Source organism: Felis catus, chromosome A3 (assembly GCF_018350175.1).
Source record: "Felis catus isolate Fca126 chromosome A3, F.catus_Fca126_mat1.0, whole genome shotgun sequence".
Classification (NCBI taxonomy): domain Eukaryota; kingdom Metazoa; phylum Chordata; class Mammalia; order Carnivora; family Felidae; genus Felis; species Felis catus.
The window spans coordinates 104382651-104408764 of NC_058370.1; the positions used below are offsets into that span (position 1 = coordinate 104382651).

Below are 26114 nucleotides of genomic sequence, written 5' to 3' on the forward strand. Positions count from 1 at the left end.
GGCTCTGGGCTGATGGCTCAGAGCCTGGAGCCTGCTTCCGATTCTGTATCTCCCTCTCTCTCTGCCCCTCCCCTGTTCATGCTCTCTCTCTCTCTCTGTCCCAAAAATAAATAAAAGTTGAGAAAAAAAAAAAAAAAGTCATCTCCCTGCTTGTGTGTGAATCTCCTTTACTGGATCTGAGCATTTCTTCTGAAATTCTCCAGTGACATAAAACTCTTGAATTTAGGAGTCAGGCTGACCCTAAATTTAAAAATCTGAGTATCCTGTTTCACAGGTGAGGAAACTGAGGCTCCCAAAAGTGAAGCAGCTTTCTCAGTGTCTCACTGCCAGTCAGTTTCCGAACTTGGGATTGGCATATGTCTTTTTGACTCCAAAGCCTATCTTCTGTCTGGAACCTAGCTCTTACTGACCATAGAGGGTAGCAAGCCAGAAAACAACAAAAACAAACTTTCTAGCTAGCAAGAAAACAACAAAAAACCAAGGAGTATCATTTTGTTTTTTCATTTGGGTTACATTTCAACATAATAATCTACATTTCTTTTAATATTATTCTAAGGTAGGCCTAGTCTCGTGTTAACATTTACTTTGTCTTCTAGAACTTACTAGAGTGTTTTTTTCCTTCTAAAATAAATAGAATAGGAAATTGAAAGAAATTTTTCAGTGAAATAAACTTATATTCTCTCATAGGCTGATGAACCTGCACCTATTGGGAACTACAATCAGAAAAAAGAGGATGAACACAGTCTTTTGGATAAGCTTACCCACCAACTGCAGGAGCTTGCTGTGTCCATAAGTAGAGAAAATATAACTGAGTATGCCTCTTTCCTTACTTTCTTTCTCTCAGGCATTATATCACCAACAGTTTTAATGTCTGACTCAGAATAAAGACCTATTAGGAGTATACATATAAATGAATGGTGATAACAAGTATAATCAGTTGACATGTATTTCTTGTGTATAGTAGAAAGTCTTAGATCCCATAAAAGATGTAAAGAAGTAGAAGTCAGTCAATTTAGTTAGGGAGACAAAAGAGAGATCGGGGGCGCCTGGGTGGCGCAGTCGGTTAAGCGTCCGACTTCAGCCAGGTCACGATCTCGCAGTCCGGGAGTTCGAGCCCCGCGTCAGGCTCTGGGCTGATGGCTAGGAGCCTGGAGCCTGTTTCCGATTCTGTGTCTCCCTCTCTCTCTGCCCCTCCCCCGTTCATGCTCTGTCTCTCTCTGTCCCAAAAATAAATAAACGTTGAAAAAAAAAATTTAAAAAAAAAAAAAGAGAGAGATCCAAACAGCTAAGTAAACAAATGTTAGAAAATAAGGATGATGCTTTAATGTCAGTGTTGATATGTAAAAAGAAATTATTTGGATTATTTGCATATTTCCTTCCTTCATAAACTTAAAACATTAGAGGTAGAAACATACATTGCTTTTCTGCCTTAGTGGATGTTAATAACAGCTTTTACAAAGCAGAAAGAAAATTGATGGTATAAACAAACCAACCCAGTTTGTGGAAAGGAAGAAGGAAAACAATTAACTATTTAGACTCTTCATGTGCCGCTCCCATACTTTTACACTATATCCTGGGAAAAATGCTGAAGGATGTAGATACAAGGATTCTAGAATTTTCACTGATTTCTAGTACTGAGAATGACAAAGTAGCTGGTTTTGGACTTAACCTTCCTACCGTAAACAACTATAAAATCTGGACAAAATCTACAAAAACAGCTGATGTCCTTAATACAGGGAAGCACAAGAAGTGAGCCCTACATTTACCCAGACCCTCTCCCTAAGAAAACTTATGGGCTGTGGTGCAGGAAGGTAGACCCTAAACAGAAAACACCAGTGTCACTGAGCTCAGAAGGCAGAGATCAAATTTTGGAGTTGCCAAGGCCAGTGGGACTTGTAGGAAGAGAGGAGGGTGTTGCAAGAGACAACTATAGAAATCTGAATGGAATCCTGGCCTACACAGAGCATGATTCCAGAAGCATTGGCAGAAAACACCTGCTAGGAGACTGAGAGCTGAAAAGATTCTGGAAGTCAAACAGTCTTGGAAAAATGTTGGAGTTTGTACCTAGCTAGAGTAAAGAGATACTGGTGAATGCTTCAGGCATTTAGTAGAGATCACAGAAGGCCCATGCTCTAGGAGTAAGGAAAACGCCCTAATACTAAGAGCTGTGATTTGAAATAAAGGCAAAACTGAAGTAGATCTCGAGGCCGAAAGCCAGACCTTAACAGGAACATGATAATTTAAGTGTGTAACAGCACAAAATTCAACACTCTGTAAAGGAAGATGACATAATCCGAAGTCTCAAACTGTCTCATCCGCAATGTCCACTAATAAGAAACAAAACAAAACCAAAAGCAGACCTAGATCTGACTAGATAATATAGTTAGCTGATAAGGACTTCTAAATAATGATTAATATGTTAAAAATAGAAGAAAATAAGGATGAAATAGAAAAAGGCAGAGTATTTTAAGAAAATTCAAATGTAGGAAATAAATGAACATTATACAACTGTAAAATGTCTAGTGAAATAGTGGCTGAGAAATTTCTCAGTCTGATTAAATACAGATTCAAAAAGGTGGAAAATGTCTTATAATAAAGAGACAAAATAATCAGTAGAAGCTCAGATGACCCAAATGCAAAAATTAACAAATAAGAACTCTAAAACAACTATTTTCAATTAGTTAAAGAATTTGCTAGAAAAGATGGATAGCTTGGATGGATAGGGAGGAATCAAGCAGAGAAATGGCAACTAACAGAGACCAAATGGAAATTCTGAAACTAAAATTTATAAAATATGAAATGAAAAAAAAATTACTGAATGGTTTAATGGAAAATTGGATACAACAGAGGAAAAGATCAATGAACCCAAAGAGAAAAAAAACTTTCAAATGTGCACAAAAAGAAAAAAGAATGCAAAGAACAGAATAGAACGTATAAGGGATATGGGACATGCACTTATTTCCAAATATGGGCAAGATCTTTTATATGTAGAAGTTATGTTGATCCGTTCTTATACATTACTTCAAGTAATCCCTATCTCTGAATTATTTTTCACGGAATTGGGGCACTTCCTGAAAGAGAGGAAGATGACAATTCTGCTGAAGAAGATGAAGAAGCTGAAGAAGAGGATGACGATGAAGAAGAAGAAAGTGAAGACACTGGGGACGAAGAAGAAACAGAAGAGGAAGAGAAACAGGAACATGAATCCCAGCAACAGGCCACAGGCAAAGAATACATTGCTATTGGAGATTTTACTGCTCAGCAAGCTGGGGACCTTACATTTAAGGTAAAAACAAGAGTAGAACCTAACCTAAGGATAGTTATGCATACCTAACAGAATAAGAAAACTTTATATATCTATATTACATATTCCTGGTATCGTTTTTAAAGACTCAATCTATTTTAATAAAATAAGTATAACTTATGATTTACAGGCAGTAGTCATGTGAGATTATGTTGTCAATGTTACCTGGTAGCAAAATAGTCAAATTAAATGCTATTCTATTTTTGAAAGTAGTTTCAATGTGGATAATTTCTGAGTTAGGGGTAAATTTTAATTTAGCATTTTTTACTTGTTTTGATTTCAGAAGGGAGAAATTCTCCTTGTAATTGAAAAAAAACCTGATGGTTGGTGGATAGCTAAGAATACCAACGGAAACAAAGGTCTCATTCCCAGAACCTACCTGGAGGTTAGTCTTTTTTGTTTATTCTTCTTTTTTTCAAAACTTTTCTTGCATTTTTAATAAAATATTAAGCTCTATTCTTTGATCAGTTGACCAGTGAATGAGTTGATACGGAATTTACTTTAATTTTAGAGGGACAGGGACTGGGAAAATCTTGTTTTAACAGTCATGGGGACCTGTGAAGTGCCATTGTGCAGGTAAGGCCTATGTTATGACACAATGAAAGTGCTTTGTGGATTAATGCTGATCATAAAAATTAATAGGAGCTTATTGTTTGTTGTCAAACGAAACCACAGTTAACTTTGGGTTAACTTCCGCTAATATATGATCCCTTACTAGGAGGTAAACATACTATACATGCATGCTTGCAACTTATTTCTTTTTAATGTTTCACTATATAGCATGGTCATTTTCTTTGCCAATATATATAGATATGTGTTTGGATCAGTGCTGTCCAATGGAAAAATAATGCAAACTAGAAATGCAGTTTTAAGTTTTTTCATGACCACACTGAGATGCCTTTGTTTTCTGCCGCCATTTCTAACACTAATAGTGTGATTTTTCTCTAACACCAAATATGTGTTGTTTTTCCACACTAGTTCTCTGAAACCAACCAGGTGTCCAAACAATTCAGTTCAATTCTGACACTAACTCCTGGAGTTAGCACAGACCCCTCAAGTTAAGGGCTCACCCCACAAGCTGCCCTAATTCAGATGCCAGTCACAAGTCCCAGGGGCCTGTACTTCTGAGCGACCAGATGTAAATTCAGTTCCCATACACGCCTCCTCAGGTTTGATAATTTGCTAGAGGGACTCACAGAACTCAGGAAAACACCTTCCTTGTGTTTACCAGTTTATTATAAAGGCTACAGCTCAGGAACAGCCAAATGGAAGGGGCGGATAGGCAAGGTATTGGGACATGGGGAGAGTGGGACCTGGATCTTCCTACCCGTACCCTCTCTGGTCTGGGCACCACCCCCCTCCAGACTTCCCATGCCCACTAGTACAACACTTCAAAGTGGTCACCGACCTGGAAGGCTCCCTAAACCCTGTCTTTTCGGGGTTTTTATGGAAGTTTTATTATATAGCCATGATTGATTAAATGGCCATTGGTGATAGAATTCGGTTTCCTGCTCCTTTATCCTCCCCGAAGGTGAGAGGGCTGGTGGGATGGTGCCCTGAAAGTTCCAACCTTCTAATCACATGATTGGTTCTTCTGGCACCCTGCCCCCCACCCCACCCACCCCACCGCATTACTTCAAGAATAAACTCAAGTCTGATTGAAAGGGACTTATGAGGAATAACATAAGACATTCCTGTCACTCAGGAAGTTCCAAGAGTTTTAGGAACTCTTGCCAAGAACTGGGAATAAAGACCAAATATATATATATATTTTTTTCTTTTTAATATTTCATTGTATATATATCATATATGTATATTTATTATATGACATGCATTTAAAAAAAGGAAAAAAGGAAGTACCTAAAAAAGGGTGGCTCAGTCAGTTAAGCCTCTGACTCTTGATTTCAGCTCAGGTTGTGAGATTGAGCCCCGTGTTGGTCTCTGTGCTGAGAGCACAGAGAAGCCTTATTGGGATCCTCTCTCTCCCTCTCTCCCTGCCTCTCCCTCCCCCCACTCTCTCTCTCTCTCAAATAAATAAACATTAAAAAAAGAAAAACAGGTGATTTTTAATATCATATTTATATTATCTAATATATCAAAATATTATCATTTCAACCTATAATCAATATTAAAAAATCTTTCCTGGGGCGCCTGGGTGGTGCAGTCAGTTAAGCGTCCGACTTCAGCCAGGTCACGATCTCGCGGTCCGTGAGTTCGAGCCCCGCGTCAGGCTCTGGGCTGATGGCTCAGAGCCTGGAGCCTGTTTCTGATTCTGTCTCCCTCTCTCTCTGCCCCTCCCCCGTTCATGCTCTGTCTCTCTCTGTCCCAAAAATGAATAAACGTTGAAAAAAAAATTAAAAAAAAAAATCTTTCCTTTTTTTTTTTCATACCAAGTCTTCAAATTCCAGTGTGTGTTTTACACCTAAACAGCACATCTCCGTGTGAACTGGTCACACTTCAAGTGTCAGTAGTCCCACATGGCAATGGCTGCTGTATTGCACAGTTCAAGTTAAATCATCTTTTCAATGGTAGCGTAGTATTCCAATTTCAGGTAGATGTACATGTGGTTTCCAACCTATAAGAACTATGTTGCACGGAGCTGTGATTAGCTTCCACTATGAGATACGAAAGACCCCCCAAATAGTGGCTTAAATAAGGTAGAAGCATATTTCTCTTACGCGTGGAAGAAGTGTGGAGGCCAGCAATCAAAGGATATTGAACACCCCATCTAATATTTCGCTCTGTACTTAAGTGGGAGGCAGCCCTTCCAAGGGTTATCTCGTTAGTTTAAGTTGGCTGCTAGATCTTTTAATGATTCCAGGAAGCGAAAGAAGAAAGGGGAATAAGAGGTCAAAAGGCATGAGCTGCTATCTTTTTAAGACGATTTCCTGGAATTTACACAAAAAAAACTTCCAGTGATATCTCCTTGATCAGAATGGAGTCTCCTGGTAACACGCAGCTGCAGGCAGGGTTTGGAATACGTAGACTTCTAGCTGGCCCATTGCTAAAATCAGGGATTCTGTTACAAAAGAAATGGTGGACAGTAGGTACCAGCCTATGTGGTGATCAATCTACACAGACGTCTTTGTAGGTTCATCTGATTTATCCCCTTCAGATAAATTCCTAGGTGTTCATTGCTGGTGCAAAAGGTTTACGCCTTTATATTTTGATTTAATGTGCCAGTTTGCCCTTCAGAAAAGTTCTGCCTGTTTGTACTCCCGTCCCCAGCCTCTGAGAGTACTTGTTTCCCTACGCATGTGCCTGTGATGGCTGCCTGCCCCCAGTCTTTACGCCATGGTGGTAACAGGCAAAAAGAAGCTCGTTGTTGGTTTTTATTTGCATTCATTGTACTGCCAGTGAGTTTGAGCATCATTTACTATGCTTTCTGGCCATCTCTACTTTTACTTTGTAAATTGCCTTTTTTTAGTTCTTTTGGCCGTTCTTCTAAGATTTTAAAAAATCGTGATTTGGGGCGCCTGGGTGGCGCAGTCAGTTAAGCGTCCAACTTCAGCCAGGTCACGATCTCGCAGTCCGTGAGTTCGAGCCCCGCGTCGGGCTCTGGGCTGATGGCTCAGAGCCTGGAGCCTGTTTCCGATTCTGTGTCTCCCTCTCTCTCTGCCCCTCCCCCGTTCATGCTCTGTCTCTCTCTGTCCCAAAAATAAATAAAACGTTGAAAAAAAAATTTTTTTTTAAAAATCGTGATTTATAAGAGTTTTGTAATATTTTCAGAATAAGGGTATTAACCCTTGGAAATCTGTGATAGAGATTTTCTTTGGTGACCTTCAACCATGTTTATCCTTTATGTTGCTAAGTCTGTCAGTATTTCCATGTCATTTATGATTTTTGGAGTTGGTATTGTGATTGGAAAGGACTTCCCCATCTCAAGATTATTTTCTTCTTTTATAGTTCTTTTATTTCTGTCTTCTTTGTTTCCATTGGAATAATTTCCATCTGGAATTTATTTTGACTAAACTTGCTCTCTACCTCTATCCTTGTAATTTTTTCAACTAGCAAAGCTATCAACAATGTGTTGAAATAGTTTTCCCACTGATTTCTTATTATACCCACCGTGTACATTCCTGTCAATAGTTGAGCCTTTCTGAAAGTCTTTTATTGGTTGATTTTTGCATTAGATAAAAAGCGCTTGATATTTCAATAATTTTTTCAGCCCTATAATAAAGAAGAAGGCCAAGACTCAAGTGAGGAAGGCAGCGAAGAAGATACAGAGGTGGGGGACCAAACAGCAGAAGGGGCAGAAGTTAAACAAAGGTAAAAGGTGGGAAAGGATATCAAAGTGAGTTTAAGGAACTTTTTATTTTTACTATTGTAAATAGTTCAAGAATCTCTTGAAATGGAGATAACTTGCATTTTGAGAACTGTGCTTTTCATATTACTGTTTGCTTCAGTACTACTTTAATTTTGTGATTATTTTTAGTGCATGACATTTTTCTATCTCGGTTTCTTTTAGAGACTTCTAAGTTTTTAGAACTTACTGACAATTAAATATTTTGTTCTTTGATTAATGATGCTAATTGCGTAAATAGTCGTGGGCTGTCTGTGCATTCACCTTGCTTTTTTTTCTCCCCCAGAACTGATTCTCATTGGAATGCTGTCCGGAAAGCTATCTCGGAGGTTGGTATTGCCTGTCCTGTTAAACGATGTCTTGTTTTGTTGCCTAATAGTTCTGATAGAGTTCAGATTCAAAACAGGATGGAGACTTTGGAAGATAGCTTTGGATCTTAAACAGGGTACAGGGCACGAAATGTACAGAGCATAAAACATACGGTTCATGTAATATTTCTCATTAGGCCTCTTCTGTAAGAAGAGTAGAATTGAGGGCTTGCAACTATTTCTTATTGATTCTGCCTGAGTTTTCTATCATTTGGGTAAAGATATTAAATTCCAGTAGATATGAAAAATTCTAAAAAGCTCAAAAAAGTGAGAAATTATCCATATTCCTATCATTTAAAAGTTTGGGTTAAAAAAATTTTTTTTTAATGTTTTATTTCTTTTTGACAGAGAGGGAGAGACAGAGCATGAGCAGGGGAGGGTCAGAGAGAGAGGGACACACAGAATCAGAAGCAGGCTCCAGGCTCTGAGCTGTCAGCCCAGAGCTCAACGCGGGGATCGAACCCACAGAGGGCGAGATCATGACCTGAGCTGAAGTCGGAGGCTCAACCAACTGAGCCACCCAGGCGTCCCTTAAAAGTTTTTTTTTAAGTTTATTTATTTTGGTAGAGAGCATGATCAGGGTAGGGGCAGAGAGAGAGGAGGGGGAGAGAATCCCAAACAGGCTCTAGGCTGTCAGATGCATGGCTCAAACTCACAAACCACGAGATCATGACCTGAGCCAACATCAAGAGTCAGACACTCAACTGACTGATCCAGCCAGGTGCCCCCCCCCATTCCTATCATTTTAAAAAGTTACATAACCAACTGAAAATACACTCCTTTCCTCCCAGAAGGAATCACCATTAATAGTTTAGTAAATATCCATTCTGACCTTTTACACCACGTATCACTTACATGGACGTACTCGTGTACGTATGTGTGTGCGTACACATATACAAAAAAAAGACATGAATTCTTCAGTGCATATCAGTTTACGACGTTAACTCACCTGTTACATGGCAGCACACTGTAGAGCAGGACAGGAGGAGGGACATTTTGATGAAAGATGTACAGGAAACAGCTGGTCTGGAGCCCAGAGCTGGGCACTGCGTAGGGCTTAGGTCCTTGGGAGAGGCCAGGATTCGATGATGGCATCCTCAGGAATTTGGGGCTAAGTTGCTGTATTTGTCCACTGAAGTCTGCATGTTTGTGTTTTCCTACTTTGGGTTGTAGTTGCTATAGCAATAAGAGAAAGTATTATAGAGGTGAGGAGACACAAACGAAAACAAGCAACTGATTTTGGTTTTTACTGTCTCCAGCAGATAAACACTATTGATGTGCTAACCACAATGGGAGCTATTCCTTCAGGGTTCAGGCCTTCCATGCTCTTCCAGCTTCTGGAAGAAGGTAACGTGCGTCTGTGAGCCACCACAAATTTGTAGCTAAGCAGTCAGGCTTTGGGATTAATTTTCTGGTTTTAGCCAAAATGAGTTGTTTAAAAGGATGTTGAATATCACATCTCTTTGGTGCTCATCTTTTCCTTCATCTTTCCTGTGACAGTGGAGGAAGGATCCCTGACCCTGTCAGCCGCCAGCCTGTGTGCTCTGGGTTTTAGTCCCTTTGCTTTATTTCAAAAACAATGATTCTTAATTGTTAGCCCTTTCGTGTATCTGCAGCCCGCCGCCCTTCCCCACACTGGCTTCTTCCCTCGTCATAGTACCAGTACACCTGATACCTGCACCTTTTAAGAAAACCAGCCCTTCTCACCCTCCCTCATTCTAGCCAAAGCCTCCCTTTCTCTCCATTTCTTCACAGAAAGACTTTTCTGAAGAGCTATTATCCATTTTCTTATTCGTTCTTGGATTTCTCTGTACTTGACAACATTTGCCCATAAGCTCGGTAAAGAGAAATAATGTTGGGGAGGATCTCCTGTATAGCCTGAAGTCTTGTGTTATCTGTGGAAGGGCTGCTTTGAGTTCCTCTGCTGCAAGGCTCTCAGCCCTCCCTGAATGTGCAACTCCTTCCCATCCTTTGCATCCATCCCAGGGGCAATTCCGCCTTCCTGGAGAGGTCTCCTTTGACTAATGTAGGTGCCCCCTACACCCTTCCGCTTGAGCACGCTTTATGGACCTACGTTAATTTATAATTATTTTACTTAACCTCTTCTACTTATTTTGGTTTTATTATTTCCCCCACTCAACTGTAAACTAATGAGGGCAGGGGCTGTATTTCTGTGACTCACATACTTTGTGAGTATTTGCAGGTCTTAGCAGAGTGCCTGGCACACAGTGGGAGCTCAGAAATGATTTCTCAAATGAATAAATGATTTTATAATCAGTATTCTTCACAACTAATGTATGGGAGAACACTATAAAAATGATTTTGTCTGAAGAAACGAAATTAATGATTATATATTTTTCTAAAAAGTATTCACAGATTTTCTGCATTTTACAAAAACATTTGAATGGATCATCTTCATGACAGGGCATGTTACTGGCCTAAAAGTTTTTGTTTTGTTTTGTTTTTTTCTTTTTTTTTTTTATTTTTTAATTTTTTTTTTCAACGTTTATTTATTTTTGGGACAGAGAGAGACAGAGCATGAACGGGGGAGGGGCAGAGAGAGAGGGAGACACAGAATCGGAAACAGGCTCCAGGCTCTGAGCCATCAACCCAGAGCCCGATGCGGGGCTCGAACTCACGGACCGCGAGATCGTGACCTGGCTGAAGTCGGACGCTTAACCGACTGCGCCACCCAGGCGCCCCTGTTTTGTTGTTTTCTGAAGCTCTCCTTTTTAACCAGCTATATTGCAGAGATGTACTCTAGTAACAGGAGTTTTTCTTTTTTTATTTATTTAAATTTTAGTTAACATGCAGTACAATATTGGTTTCAGGAGTAGAATTTAGTGACTCATCACTTACATAAAACACCCAGTGCTCACCACAAGTGCCCTTCTTAATATCTAGCCCATCTCCCCTAACCCAGTAAGATCTTTCTTAAAACTGCTTTAAGATCAGCCCTTATGTGCTTCTATATTTTCTACTGTTGTTTTTACACACAAATAAATCCCCATCGGCATATATGCCCTAGAAAGCAAGTTCCAGTAGGTAGCTTGGCATTTTGGATGTCTGTTTCCTAAATTTGTGGCATAGCATTATAGATTTTTGGCTTAGGATTTCATTCCTTTCTTTGTAAGAAAATAAAGGAAAACTTGGTTTTGCAGGGAATCAATTTCAAGCAAGTTACTTCTTACAACCAGAGCTCACTCCTTCACAGCTGGCCTTCAGAGATCTAATGTGGGATGCTAAAGCAGGCACGGTGAGTATGGTCGCTATCAATAAAATTACACCTTTCCAGATTTTATCATGGTTGCAAGTATATGAATAACATGTAAATTGATTAATGCATTATTGAAAATAAAAAAATTGTTTCTGTATTTTAATTTTTAAACAGTGATAACTTCATTGCTAAGACAAAACTTGGATTTGTTATCTTGACTTTATTTTATTTATTTTCTCTGTTGCTCTCTTCTGCCATTGTTACAAAGGAAATAATACTAGATATCTCTCTGAATCATTCTTTGCCTCAATTTCTTCATTAGAAAATTAGAAAATTCCCAATTAGAAAAGGGAATGCTAATAATAATAGTTCCAACATAGGGTTACTGAATTACATTATATGTGTGAAGGGCTGAGAACAGTGCCTGGCACATGATAACTCAGTAAGTGTTGGATTAACTTGGAATGAGGAAGTTCAAAGTCTTTTATGATTATACTTGTTTTGGGGAGAGCTTGGAGTAAAGGATTCCTGGTATTCTGAGTATTCAAAGTGGGAAATAGTCTTTATATTTAATTCTAGCCTCCTCCCTTTTAGCAGAGTTGAACCACATTAGAGCACATCACCCCCCTTCCCGTTGACCTTCTGCCCTCTCTCCCTCCCTTTTTCAGAGCCTCAAGGGAAAAATAAGAGGACCCAGCGTGATTAGGTTTTGCGGGGAGAGTGGTGTAGAATTTTCTCCTCTCAACCTGAACTTTGCCTGGAACCTCCTTAGTATATAAAGTGTCTTTTATTTCAAGTCAGTAATAATGTTGCATTTGGTCTGTTTAGTGTACTAGAACCTGCATGAAGGGCATTTAATTTTATGAACTTGTACCCAGAGAACTAAATATTCAGCTTTTATTTCTTTTTTTTCATTAAAAAATTTTTTTTTAATGTTTATTTATTATTGAGAGACAGAGAGACACAGAGCATGAGCAGGGGAGGGGTAGAGAGAGGGGGAGACACAGAATCTGAAGCAGGCTTCAGGCTCCGAGCTGTCAGCACAGAGCCCGACGCGGGGCTCAAAGTCACCAACTGCGAGATCATGACCTGAGCCAAAGTCGGTCGCCTAACCAACTGAGCCACCCAGGTGCCCCTTCAGCTCTTATTTCTTAAATTGAAAATGTGACAAGCTGTTAGATATTGCCTTATTTTTTCAATGATATAAGTTATTTAAATGAGGGGCTCCTGGGTGGCTCAGTCGGTTAAGCGTCTGACTTCGCATCAGGTCATGATCTCACAGTTCATGAGTTCGAGCCCCGTGTCCAGCTCTGTGCTGACAGCTCAGAGCCTGGAGCCTGTTTCAGATTCTGTGTCTCCCTCTCTCTCTCTCTGCCCCTTCCTCACTTGCACTCTGTTTCTCTCTCTCTCTCCCTAAAACAAATAAACATTAAAAAAAATGTTACTTAAATGGAAAGGCTCATGACCATCAAGCAGAATGTTAAGAATCAAAGATGTCTTGGGGCGCCTGGGTGGCGCAGTCGGTTAAGCGTCCGACTTCAGCCAGGTCACGATCTCGCGGTCCGTGAGTTCGAGCCCCGCGTCGGGCTCTGGGCTGATGGCTCGGAGCCTGGAGCCTGTTTCCGATTCTGTGTCTCCCTCTCTCTCTGCCCCTCCCCCGTTCATGCTCTGTCTCTCTCTGTCCCAAAAATAAATAAAAACATTGAAAAAAAAATTTAAAAATAAAAAAAAAAAAAGAATCAAAGATGTCTTTAAATAAGAAACCAGAGTGGCGATTTGTTTATTGACATTCTGAACTATACTTGTGAAGTAGAACTGAATAATCATATCCAATGGTCAGTGCATTCTATCAAAGCATTTGTATAAGAAGCCAAGAAGCAATGTAGGTAAATGCTTGGAATTAAAACAAGGAGGAGCCAGCCGGATATTAACGTCAGGTGTCATTGGTTACTATGCTGTGGTGACCTTCTATACTTACCTATGTTATATAGGAATGAATTGTAAGAATGAACCTGGAATGCAGTGATTCCATGATCAGGTCATACGTTTTACCTAGTTGTACTATTTTTTCATTATGATTTTTATGCATTTACCACCCCCCCCATGCAAATGTTTCAAATAGAAAGGCTGTTGGAAATTTTACCAAAGGTTTTTATTTAAGTGGAGTGGACTATGGAAACCTTCCTTGTGTGCATATGTTTATGTGTAAATTTTTTTCTTTCATCCTTTTTTATTCTATGTGCATTTAAAGTATTTATTAAAAATGCTTTGAAAATGAACTTGTCTTATAAGTCATAAAGTAAGCCTTGTTTTTATAACCAATTTTTTTTCTCAGATTAAGTCAATACCAAGTCGTGTTTCATTCATTCTGACCCTCTGGAGCTGTAAAATGATTCCTCTTCCAGGAACAAGCATCCAGGTGCTCAGTAGACATGTTAGCCTCTGTCTGTTTGATGGAAATAAGGTGAGCTTACTGCGGAGGAAAACAGATCAATCAGGATAGGAGAATACTTTGTTAATGCTGCATATTAAACATGTACTGCATTGAGTTTGTCTTTCTGTTTGTCTCTCTCTCAATTTCTCTCTCTCTCTCTCTCTCTCTGTATGTTTATGTGTACATATAAAATAATATGTGGTGGAGTGCAAACTGTAAGGCTCTGATGGCTTAGGTTTAATTCCTGGCTCTTTCAGTTGCCAAGTGTATGATGTTGGTGTATATGTCCCAGTTAACTCCTCTGAGCCTTAGATTTCTCACTTACAAAAAAAGGTACTGATGCCTGTCTTCTAGTATCGTATATAGTTCAGGTCTTGAGTGTACAGAGTATTTTATTTTTTACAAATGTACACCTGTATAATCAACATCCAGATCAAGACATGGAGCATTACCAGCACCTTACAAAGTTTGCTTGTGTCCTTTTTCGTGACTCTTGCAAAATTAATTGATTTGTTTGTGAGACACGGCTTAAATACGGTGCTTAGATGGAATTTGTAATTTGTGGGATGTTAACAAAATATTGCTGGGGCGCCTGGGTGGCGCAGTCGGTTAAGCGTCCGACTTCAACCAGGTCACGATCTCACAGTCCGTGAGTTCGAGCCCCGCGTCAGGCTCTGGGCTGATGGCTCAGAGCCTGGAGCCTGTTTCCGATTCTGTGTCTCCCTCTCTCTCTGCCCCTCCCCCGTTCATGCTCTGTCTCTCTCTGTCCCAAAAATAAATAAACGTTGAAAAAAAAATTTAAAAAAAAACAAAATATTGCTTAGAGAGAAGTTTACAGCACTAGCTGCGTTAGAAAAGAATTCTCATGTTGAGAGTCTAAGCTCCCTCCTGAGAGGGGGTTCTCGGGTTGAGATCTATGGACGAAGAGGCCTTTAGAAGGCGAAGGGAAAAAGGAAGAGGAGCCTGGCCAAAGGAACATCACAGGCAAAGGCCCTGGTGGGGAAGGACTTGGGAAAGCCAGTGTGGCCAAGTGGAGAGAGGCAAGAGGAAGTGTGGGATGGGTGACATGGGAGACATCAGGAACACGGTATGAGACACTGTAAGCCATGATGTAAGAGAGTTTTGTCTTTATCCTAAAGACAGTGAAGTCATTGGAGGAAGTGACAGAGTTTAGATTTACACTTTGGGAATATCTCTGGCTCTTCTTTGGAGATGAATTACAAGGGGGGCCAGAAGGACATGAGTAGACCATTTGGGGTCTTTGGCACAGTGTGGTGGTCAAAGGGCAGCCCGTGGCGCCTCCAAGAAAACAAAACTTGGAGTCAGTCACTTGCCCCAGATGAACCTCGGCTCCACCAGCTTGGTGTGGGATGCTGACCAAATTACTTGGCCCTACTCTCTCTCACTTTCCTCATCTGGTACACATCTCTTAGGGTCCATGTGAGGATGAAATGAGTTAATATAATAGTAAAGCACTTAGAAAATACATAGAACATAAATGTGGCTAGATGAGATATGAAGCGGATACCTTAATCTGGGGAAGTGGAGATCTCGGAGAGGAGAACCGTGGCTACAGGGATACATAGACCGTAAAAACCACAATCTGACGCTGGCTTGCAGATGGAGGGTGAGGGAGAGCGGAGTGTCAAACATGCCACTAGGTCTCTGGCTTCCACATCCGGGCAGTTGGTGGTGACACTCAATGAGATAGGGAGCGCTGAGAGCTGATCAGATTTGGAGGAGTTTGTGGGTTTAGCTTCACTCATGCTGAGTCTACTTGCAGCTCCCAGTGCCTTTCTTTCTTCGGAACTGGGAATAAATAAACGAACCGGGTCATTCCAGTGATCCTCCCTCATTTCTACACACCCTGCACAAAACACTGCCACTAATAAGCCAGTAGGTGTCATCAGCGACCAAAAAAAGATGAATTGCCTTCTTTGCTTAGATCTGGTTTGATATTTCACTTTCCCTCTCCCTATGCTCATGAATGAGAACCTAAAGACTGGAATTTTATTGATCTAACATATCAAGATATTAGAAGTTATTCATTAAAAATAATGGAAGGGAATTTATGTAACTAATTTATGTCAAAGTTCCAATTGACAAATTAGAGATGATAGTTAATAGTTATATAAATACTTGTGCTGTTTACCTAAGAGTGCTTCCCTACTTCTAGGGAATAAAAACAATAAAAGCATTATTGTTAAAACTCTATGTAGAGTTTGAACTCTAGAACCATCAAGAACCACATCACACAGTATTATATTTACTTCCGCCATCAAGCATAATTTAGAAAACTTGGAAGACAATCTGTTGTATTTATCCTTATTTTTACTCTTTCCATTGTTCTTCCTTCCTTCCTAACGTTAAAAGTTTCCCGATTTTAACATGTTCTTACTGTTGAGAGAATTTCCTTTAACCACTCTTTCTGCTGGCTACAAATTCTCGTTGGTTTTCTTTATCCAAAAATGCCTGTTTCCCGTTTATTCCTGAGGGATATTTTCACTAGGTATGGAATTATGGTTTGGCCTTTCTTTCTTTCTTTCTTTCTTTCTTTCTTTCTTTGTTTCTTGCTTTCTTTCTTTCTTTCTTTGTTTCTTTCTTTGTTTCTTGCTGTGTCTTTCTTTCTTTCTTTCTTTCTTTCTTTCTTTCTTTCTTTCTTTCTTTCTTTCTTTCAGCACTTGAGAAATATTGTGCCCCTTCGTTCTATGGCTTCTGAATGGCAATCCACTGTCACTAGAATTGGTGTTCCCTTATTGGTAAATCTAGGTGTTATTTCTTTCAAGACATATGGGTTTCGTTTTTATATGTTTATGATGTACTTGGGCATAGATTTCTTGGGTTTATCTTGTTTAAGGTTTGCTCAGCTTCTTAAACTATAGGCTTATGTCCTTTGCCAAATTTGCGGATATTTCAGCCATAATTATCTTGAATACTTCTCTAGCTCCAGACTGTCTTCTGGGACTCTGATGACATGAATGTGAGATCTTTTGTTATAATCCCACAGGTTCCTGAGGCTCTGTTTATTTTTTTTTTCCCTCCCATCAGCTTTATCTTAGTTGCTCATAGTGCATAATTTCTATTTTCCTACCTTCAAGTTCCCTGATTCTTTGCTTTTTTTATTCAACATTTGAGTCTGTCCAGTGAGTTGTGTGTGTTTGTGCACACCTTGGTTATTGTGTTTTTCAATTCTAGAATTTCCGCTAGGTTGTTCATTTTTATCTTCCATATCTTTGTTGAGAGTTTGTATTTCTTTCTGTATTTTGAATTAGTTTCAAACATGTCCATAGTTGCTTATGGAAGTATTTTTAGGTGTCTGCTTTTCAGGCGTCAGATAATTCCAACATTTGTGTCATCTCAGTGTTGGCATCTGTTGATTGTCCTTTCTCATTCAAGCTGAGGTTTTCCTGGTTCTTGGTATGATGAGTGATTTTTCAATTGTATCTTGGACATTTGGGGTATTACGGGTTTCTGGATCTTATTTTAACTTCTGTTTTAGCAGGCCCCTGACACCATGCTGTCAAGGGAAGGTAGGTGGCACCTCACCACCCCAGGTGAGAATGGAAGTCCAGGTTCCTCACTTGGCTTCTGTTCACATCCCTGGGGGGACAGTGTGCTTCCTGACTCTGGGGCCCTGATAGAAGTTCACGCTCCTCACCAGGCCTCCACTGACAGCACTCACTGTGTCGTGCCTCAGGACCTATGATCCCTAGCCAGTCCACTTTCCTGGCTCCACATTGGACGTTATGTATAAAATAAAACTAAGGTTTGTAAATTTCATTATATTAAATTTTACGTCAAAAAATAACTGTGAATAAAAAATGAACTCTAGTTAATGATATGCATGCTAGTTTAGAGAGAGGTTACTAATGTCTGCAGGCTTGCAGTGCATCAAAAAATAAGATGAATTGAGGGATAGATAGATGATATATGTGATAAAGCAAGGATAGTAAGATGTTAATGACAAAATCTAGGTGATGAGTATATGAGAGTTCACTGTATGTTTCTCTTAACTTGTCTGATATGTTTAACACATTTCAGAATCACCACCATTGTATATTTCACCCTTTTAAAACATGAATTAAAAACCCTTAAATACTCACTAAGAAATAATACATCCACTAATTACCCATCTGTTTTGCCAATAAGAGAAAGGGAAAGAAGCCTGTAGCTCACATTTAGAATCTTTCAGATCTTGGAACATTATAATTTTCCAATTTGTTTACTTGTCTCCTTTTAGATCTATTTTATACTCACCTTATTTTTGTTGGAATTAGCAATGTTTTTAAAAATATGAACAATTTTAAGCATAGAAATGTGCAGAGGGGTGCCTGGGTGGCTCAATCAGTTAAGCATTTGACTCTTGGTTTCAACTCAGGTCACGATCTCATGGTTTGTGAGTTCAGACTGCATGTCAGGCTCTGCGATGGCAGTGCTCAGCCCGCGTGGGATTCTCTCTCTGCCCCTTCCCCACTCAACACACACTCTCTCAAAATAAATAAATAAACAAAAAAAGGAACGTGCAGAGAATAACATAACAGGCTTTATCACCTAATTCTGTTGAAGCCTCCAAGTTTGTAATAAGTACTCTAACTTCTTTTAAAATAAAAAGTGAGTACTTTCTGCTCAATGTTCCGTAAACCTAAGACTTCTCATTAAAAGTAGTCTATTATTTAAAAAAATTTTCCTTTACAGTTACTTATTTTTGAGAGACAGAGAGACAGAGCGTGAGCAGGGGAGGGGCAGAAAGAGAGGGAGACACAGAATCAGAAGCAGGCTTCAGGCTCCCAACTGTCAGCACAGAGCCCGACGCGGGGCTCGAACCCATGAACTGTGAGATCAGGACCTGAGCCGAAGTCAGGCGCTTAACCGACTGAGCCACCCAGGTGCCCCAAAAGTAGTCTATTATTTTTAAAATAAATACTGCAGGGCTGCCTGGGTGGCTCAGTCAGTTAAGCATCCGACTTCAGCTCAGGTCATGACCTAATGGTGTGTGAGTTTGAGCCCCACATCAGGCTCTCTGCTGACAGCTTAGAGCCTGGAGCCTGCTTCGCATTCTGGGTCTCCCTCTCTCTCTCTGTCCCTCCCCGACTAGTGTTCTGTCTCCCTCTTTCAAAAAAAAACATTAAAAATAAATAAATAAATAAATAAATAAATAAATAAATAAATAATGAAAATAAAAGTAAATACTGCAAGTATGATTGAAAGCCCCAATGTATCCCTCCCACATCCTGCTGGTTTCCTCCCTCCATATAGATAACCCTTATCCTGAATTTTGTTTTATTAACTTTATACAGCCTAATTTTTAATAATCCCATGCTTTATAAAATGGTATCATATCCTTGTACCTTCTGCAAATTTCTTTTTTTCCCTTTATGTTTTATCCAAGTTGATGGATTTTGCTCTTGGTCATTCTTTTTTTTTTTTTTTTTTAATTTTTTTTTTTTCAACGTTTATTTATTTTTGGGACAGAGAGAGACAGAACATGAACTGGGGAGGGGCAGAGAGAGAGGGAGACACAGAATCGGAAACAGGCTCCAGGCTCTGAGCCATCATCAGCCCAGAGCCCGACGCGGGGCTCGAACTCCCGGACCGCGAGATCGTGACCTGGCTGAAGTCGGACGCTTAACCGACTGCGCCACCCAGGCGCCCCATTGGTCATTCTTTTTAACTGTTGAGTGGTATTTCATTACAGGGACATGCCACCATTTATCCCTTATTCTCTTGAACATTTCTACTATTATAGTCTTTCAGGGAACATTCTTATACACGTTGATTTGCATTCATGTGAGACAAGGCTTTAGAATATGTATAAGTGTACTTGGGAGGAGATTGCTGAATGGTGGATTACTGTGTTAGGTAATGCCAAATTATTCTCCACAGAGGTTCCTCCAGGTAATACGGCCGTGATCCCAGTTTCTCCATATCTTCACAATCGGTATTATTTTACCAATGTTTTGGGTATGAAGTGGAATCTCATTGTGGTTTTGGTTTTGATTTCCCTGATATCTAGTGTGTTTTTAAATGTCTCTTCTTACGTTTATTAACCAATCAGATTTCCATCATTATGAATTGTGTTTTGTGTCTTTTGCTCATTTTTCTTTTGGATTTTTATAAATTTAAATCTTTCATTTGGATTTCCAAGCTTCGTATAACTTAATATAAGTATGTTAAATATATAATTGATTTATAATTCTTGATAAATACTGGACATTTTGTTGGTTATTTGCATTCCAAGCACTTCCAGGTCTGTGGGTTGGCATTTAAGTTTGTGTTGTTTAAGTTCGCTTCCAAGAACAGAAGTTCTAAAGTTCATGGATGTTAGTTGTATCAGTCTTTTCATTTATGGTTTATGCTTTTCATGTCTTGTTTAAGAAATCCTTCCCTTGTATGGAAACCAATCTGACAATAAATTTCATATTAATAAAATAAAATTAAATTAAATTAAATTAAATTAAATTAAATTAAATTAAAAAAGAAATCCTTCCCTATGTCAGGATCATAAAGATACTCTCTTTTATTTTCTTCTAAATATTTCTGTTCACTGTGGTATTGACTCTACCTAGAATTTATTTCTATGTATTTTGTAAAGTAGAGATCTAGTTTTATTTTTTCCATATTTATAGCCACTTGTCTCAATAACATTTATTGAAGAGTTCATCTGTTCCCCATGACTTGCAAGGCGGCTCTGTTATGTAACAAGTGTTCATCTCTGTATGGATTGGGTTCCGGTGTCTGTTCTGATCAATTGGTGTATTTGTCTTTCCCTGGACCAATAATAGTCTTAACTGCTATGGCTTTATAATATGACAAGTCCCCTCGGTTTGCTTTCTATATAAATTATTCTTAACTAATCTAGACTATTTGCTCCTCCATATGAATTTTAGCATCAACTTGTTAAATTACATTTTAGAACCCGGTTGGGATTTTTAGTAGAATTGCATTGAATTTTTAGATTCATTTTAGTAGAAGCTTTACAGAATTAACTCATAAAGCCTTAAACATATGATATGATCTTTCTATGTATTCTGATCTTCATTTTTATTTTATCATAATGTTTCATAATTTTCTTTATAAAAGTCTTGCATAGTTTTTGTTTAAATACAAATATTTGGGGTTTTTGTCATTTTTAGATAAATATGTCATCATATTTATTGCAAATTGGATCATTGTCCAAATCCAAATATAGTAGCCACTAGCTGAATGTTACTATTTAAATTTAAATAATTATTTACTTAAATTTAAAATAACTTTAAATGCATATTAATTTAAAACTTAATTAAAATTAGGGGCGCCTGGGTGGCGCAGTCGGTTGAGCGTCCGACTTCAGCTCAGGTCACGATCTCGCGATCTGTGAGTTCGAGCCCCGCGTCGGGCTCTGGGCTGATGGCTCAGAGCCTGGAGCCTGTTTCCGATTCTGTGTCTCCCTCTCTCTCTGCCCCTCCCCCGTTCATGCTCTGTCTCTCTCTGTCTCAAAAATAAATAAACGTTAAAAAAAAAAAATTTAAAAAAAAACTTAATTAAAATTAAATGAAATTTAAAATTTAGTTCCTTAGTATCACCAACTACATTTCAAGTGATTGATAGCCATATGTGGCTAATGGCTGCCATATTGGATAGAACACACAGAATGTATTTATTATCACAGAAAGTTCTATTAGAGTTCTGTTGGACAGCACTGGATCCCTATATCAAGAATGTTACTGAGTAACACATTTGAAACTCTGACTTTTTTAAAAGATGGTAAAACATAAGTCACATTGGTAATTGATTGACATGGTTATTTACAGTCTGCCTTTGCCTTTTCATTTAAAAATCAAGTTTTTATCATGAAGTTTTTCAAACATTCACAAAAGTAGAGAGAATAGTATAATTATCAAGATTTTGCTCAACTGGCTAATCTATCCCCAGTGTTTTTCTTCATTTTTTATAAAAGCATTGTAGTGAAAACTTTTGACATTCCATTTTATTCCTATATATCTATGAATCAATATTTATGCATGTATAAACATATAAACATTTTCTTACATAACCACTCTGTTTAATGTCCACTCATTTTTGAGAGAGAAAGAGAGCGAGTGGAGGAGGGGCAGAGAGAGAGGGAGACACAGAATCTGAAGCAGTCTCCAGGCTCTGAGGTGTCAGCACAGAGCCGGACACAGGGCTCAAACCCATTAACTGTGAGATCATGACCTGAGCCGAAGTCGGACCCTTAACTGACTGAGCCACCCAGGCACTTTTCGTACATAACCACTTTTCTTACATAACCACCATTATCCCCTCTGCAATATTAAGAATCATTCCATTTTTCTATCTAATACCCAGCCCATATTCAGATTTCCTGGTTGTTTTAAAATTTTTCTTTGTATACTTGTTCTGATCCATACAAAGTCCAAACATTGCATTCGGTTGTCATGTATCTTAAGTCTCTTTTAATCCAGCAGTCTCCTTTATCCTGCCTTTTAATTTTTGTGCCATTAACTTGAAGAAACTGGGTCAGCCATCACAGAGAATGCCTCACTTTCTGGAGTAGCACTGCCCATAGAACTTTCTGTGATAATGGAAATATTCTATGTCTGTGCTATCCAGCATGGTAGCCACTAACCCAATGTGGCTTCACACATGGCTAGCATGACTATTTAAATTTTAAAGTTAAAGTTAAATAGCTACATGCGACCAGTGGCTACTATATTGGATAGTACAGCTCTGGAAGATTTCTTTTTACTTCCTTTTATTATCATTAACTTGTTTCTCTATTTACCTTCCCCCTGCCTTATTATTTCCTGAAAATTAGCTAGTTTTGGTAGCTATATGAATTGGAATCTTCTTCTTATATTTTCTTTTCTTTTTTTTTTTTTTTTGAAATTGTTTAACTTTTTATAAGTTTATTTTTGAGAGAGAGAGCATGAGCATGGGAGGGACAGAGAGAGAGGGAGAAAGAGAATCCCAAGCAGGCTCTACCCTGTCAGCTCAGAGCCAATTCAGGACTTGATCTCACAAACTGTGAGATCATGACCTAAGCTGAAATCAAGGGCTAGATGCTTAACCTACTGAGCCACCAGGAGCCCCACCTCTTATATTTTCTAAGTGGTTATGATTGATGCATAGAAAGCTATTGTCGTTTGGAAGTTGATCTTATATCCCAAAACTTTACTGAAATTGCTTATTATTTCTTTTTTTTTTTAAGTTTATTCATTTTGAGAGAGATCTCATGAACCATGAGATCATGACCTGAGCCGAAGTCAAGAGTCGGATGCTCAACCGACTGAGCCACCCAAGCGCCCTGAAATCGCTGATTATTTCTAATACCTTTAAAATATAGTGTCACTTAGACTTTCTATAGTCTCAAATTTCTTATGTGTATAGTTGCATTGCCTGCAAATAAAGACAGTTTTGTCTCTCCCCTTTTTATACCTTATGTCTTTTTGCTGTCTTACTCTTTGGGCCAGGGACTACCAGGAGAGACTGCCTTGTCTTCTTCCTGATACAGATGTCAGTGTTTCTGAAGACTCGCCAATGGGATGTTTGTTACAAGTTGTTGATAGGTACTCTTTCTGTGGTGAATTCTCCTCTGCTCCAAGTTTTCATATTTACAAGTAAATGTTGAATTTTAGCAAATTCTTTTCTTCATCTATTGAGATGATCATTTGACTTTATTCCTTTAATTTGTTGAGCTGGTATACCACAATAATAGATCTTCTGATATTGAAACATCCTTTCATTCCTGGGATAAGCTCTTCTTGATCATAAACTTTTTATTTTGTTTAAAAAGAAATACTGCCGATTGATTGGGTTCACAAAAATTTGTTTGGGATCTTTGCATTACTATTCATAAGCAAAATAGGCTTATGATTTTTTTTTTTGTATTGTCTATATCTGGATTGAGCAGATATTAGGCAAACCTCATTCACTATAACATGCATATATTTGGACTTATTTCCCTTCTTTGTGTGTATCTTTTCTGTTTATCATCTTTTATCTTTGCTTTTCTCATTCCTGTCATCTGTTGAAATATTGTTGTCCACATTCCATTTTTTTCTACTTTTGATTCGGAATCTACAGATTATATTTCCATTAAGTGGTTACCTTTCAATTTTTAACATACCTACTTAGCTATAAATTATTCTCATAAATCTAAAATTATCCTGTACTTCTGTCTTTTTCTTAACACATCAAAGATACTAATAACATGCTTTATTGAATACCCTGCCCACATCTTGTTAATGTCGTCTAGAAGTAAATCTGGCCTTTTAAAAAGATTTTTTTAGGGGCGCCTGGGTGGCGCAGTTGGTTAAGCGTCCGACTTCAGCCAGGTCACGATCTCGCGGTCCGGGAGTTTGAGCCCCGCGTCAGGCTCTGGGCTGATGGCTCAGAGCCTGGAGCCTGTTTCCCATTCTGTGTCTCCCTCTCTCTCTGCCCCTCCCCCGTTCATGCTCTGTCTCTCTCTGTCCCAAAAATAAATAAACGTTGAAAAAAAAAATTTTTTTTAAGATTTTTTTAAATGTTTATTTATTTTTGAGAGACAGAGTGTGAATAGACAAGGGGCAGAGAGAGAGAGGGAGTGGAAGAGAAAGAAGGAGACACAAAATCCGAAGCAGGCTCCAGGCTCTGAGCTGTCAGCACAGAGCCCAACATGGGGCTTGAACCCACGAACCAATAAGATCATGACCTGAGCTGGAGCAGACACTTAACTGACTGAGCCGCCCAGGTGTCCCTGGCTTTTTTTTTTTTTTTTTAAAACAATCAATATATAATTACATATATCAACATATCTTGTTAATTTCAATCCTCAGGGTTATTTCTTGTGTTGTTAGTACAGTATTTGATTTCTTCACGTATCTTTAGAGACACATTTTACATGAAAGATATGACTCTCTTTTCCCTCCTACCTAATAGTGTTGTGGTTTCTACCATCAGCACCACCCCCCCCCCCCCAATTCCAGTCTAGAACCAGATTTTATAGTGGAATTTAACGTTCTTAATCTAAGGTTCATGAAAGGGCCCGCTTGTTGCCTTGGTTCCCAGCCTGGTATCATGGCTTCATCTCTTTCCTCTCACCTGCTTAGGTTCACCACTTCCTATGAGGGGGAAGGTTGGTCACCATTTCTTTTTCATCCTGCTGTCTTCAAGCCGTAAGGCTGTCTGTTCTGTCATGTGTTGAGTACTGTCAGCCTCTGTAACAGGTAAAGCCAGCCTCTTGCCATCACATCCTGCTTCTAGACTCAGAGCCCGGGAGATCCCCGATTTTACTCCCACCCTCCTCACAGCTTTCCCCTTCTATCTATGGTCCATTGACTTGTTCATCTTACTGGTGAGTTCTACTCTCTCTCTTTAATTATCACTCCTTTATGTCGGGAGCAGAGCCACCGTGTTAATGTGCAAATTCGACATGCCATCTTGAGCAGAAGTCCTTATGTATTCTTAATACAATTTGCTAAGTAGAAGCCTCTAAACTTTTTGACTCCTTGATCACCTCATCCTTTGTGTTCTGGGTTTGTGCAGAAAACAGCGGTTCTGAGCCAATTGTTCACCCGCTTTTGCTGAAGTTTTTGCAGATGTAAAATGAGGTGTTTGGACTAAGTACTTTTTAAATGTTTATTTATTTTGAGAGAGAGAGAGAACAAGCGTGAGTGGGGGAGGGGCACGGAGGGGGAGAGAGAGAATCCCAGGCAGGCTCCTCGCTCAGCACAGAGCCTGATCTGGGGCTCCATCCCAGGATCATGAGATCATGACCTGAGCTGAAATCAAGAGTTGGACGCTTAACCGACTGAGCCACCCAGGCGCCCCTGGACTAAGTCCTTTTTAGCTCTCAGAGTCCGTAAACCAAAAAAGGTGTAAAATTATCAAGCAGAAGAAGTTACTCCCGAATTAAAATCAGGATTGTCCAATTTGAAAAGATAAAAGCAGAGATGGTAGGAGACCTCAATTTCGATGACTGCAAAGGACTTTTTGGGTATTAGAAGTGAGAAACGCTTCTTGAAAAACTAAGAGGAACCTTAGAATAGGTAAAATGCAGTCTTACATTTAACACCAGGTAATAATGAAAACAAGTTTGTACTCCGAGAGTTCAGGCTGAGAATATATATTACTTTAGGAGGTTTTAAATAAATTCCTACGTATTAGTTGTTGAAGGAAGTGAGCACTTTGTATATGTGGAAAACAACTCAGCTGCCCGTAAGAGAATCCTAGTTGTCTACCAATAGGGACATACATAGAGGGCAGTGAATTGAATCTGACCTCATAGGACATGTTTGGGATAGTTTCTAATTGTTTTCTAAAGTTTAGTTTTAAAAGTGCTGTACTCAAATATTTGTATCTAAAATAAAAATTTTAGGGGCACCTGGCTGGCTCAGTGAGAGAAGCATGTGACTCTTGATCTCAGGGTCGTGAGTTTGAGCCCCACATTGGGTGTAAAGATTACTTAAATAAATAAACTTTTAAATTCATTAATTAAATAAAAGTTTTATGTTATCTGTTTCTTTGGAGGG

General features: G+C 39.0%; 1 protein-coding gene across 5 annotated transcripts in view; it reads left to right on the forward strand.

The window, feature by feature from the left end:
* Positions 1 to 26114, forward strand: part of NPHP1 (nephrocystin 1) — a 63117-nt gene that overhangs the window by 10558 nt on the left and 26445 nt on the right. For 3 of the 5 annotated variants that reach the window (XM_019827602.3, XM_019827604.3, XM_023251899.2), the window contains exons 4-11: positions 688 to 812; positions 3058 to 3286; positions 3588 to 3689; positions 7473 to 7573; positions 7894 to 7936; positions 9235 to 9322; positions 11137 to 11231; positions 13528 to 13656. In XM_019827602.3, coding sequence (XP_019683161.3) covers positions 688 to 812; positions 3058 to 3286; positions 3588 to 3689; positions 7473 to 7573; positions 7894 to 7936; positions 9235 to 9322; positions 11137 to 11231; positions 13528 to 13656 — 912 coding nt within the window. The remainder of the gene's footprint in view (positions 1 to 687; positions 813 to 3057; positions 3287 to 3587; positions 3690 to 7472; positions 7574 to 7893; positions 7937 to 9234; positions 9323 to 11136; positions 11232 to 13527; positions 13657 to 26114) is intronic. The other 2 variants (XM_019827603.3, XM_011281167.4) reach the window with 2 other exon arrangements.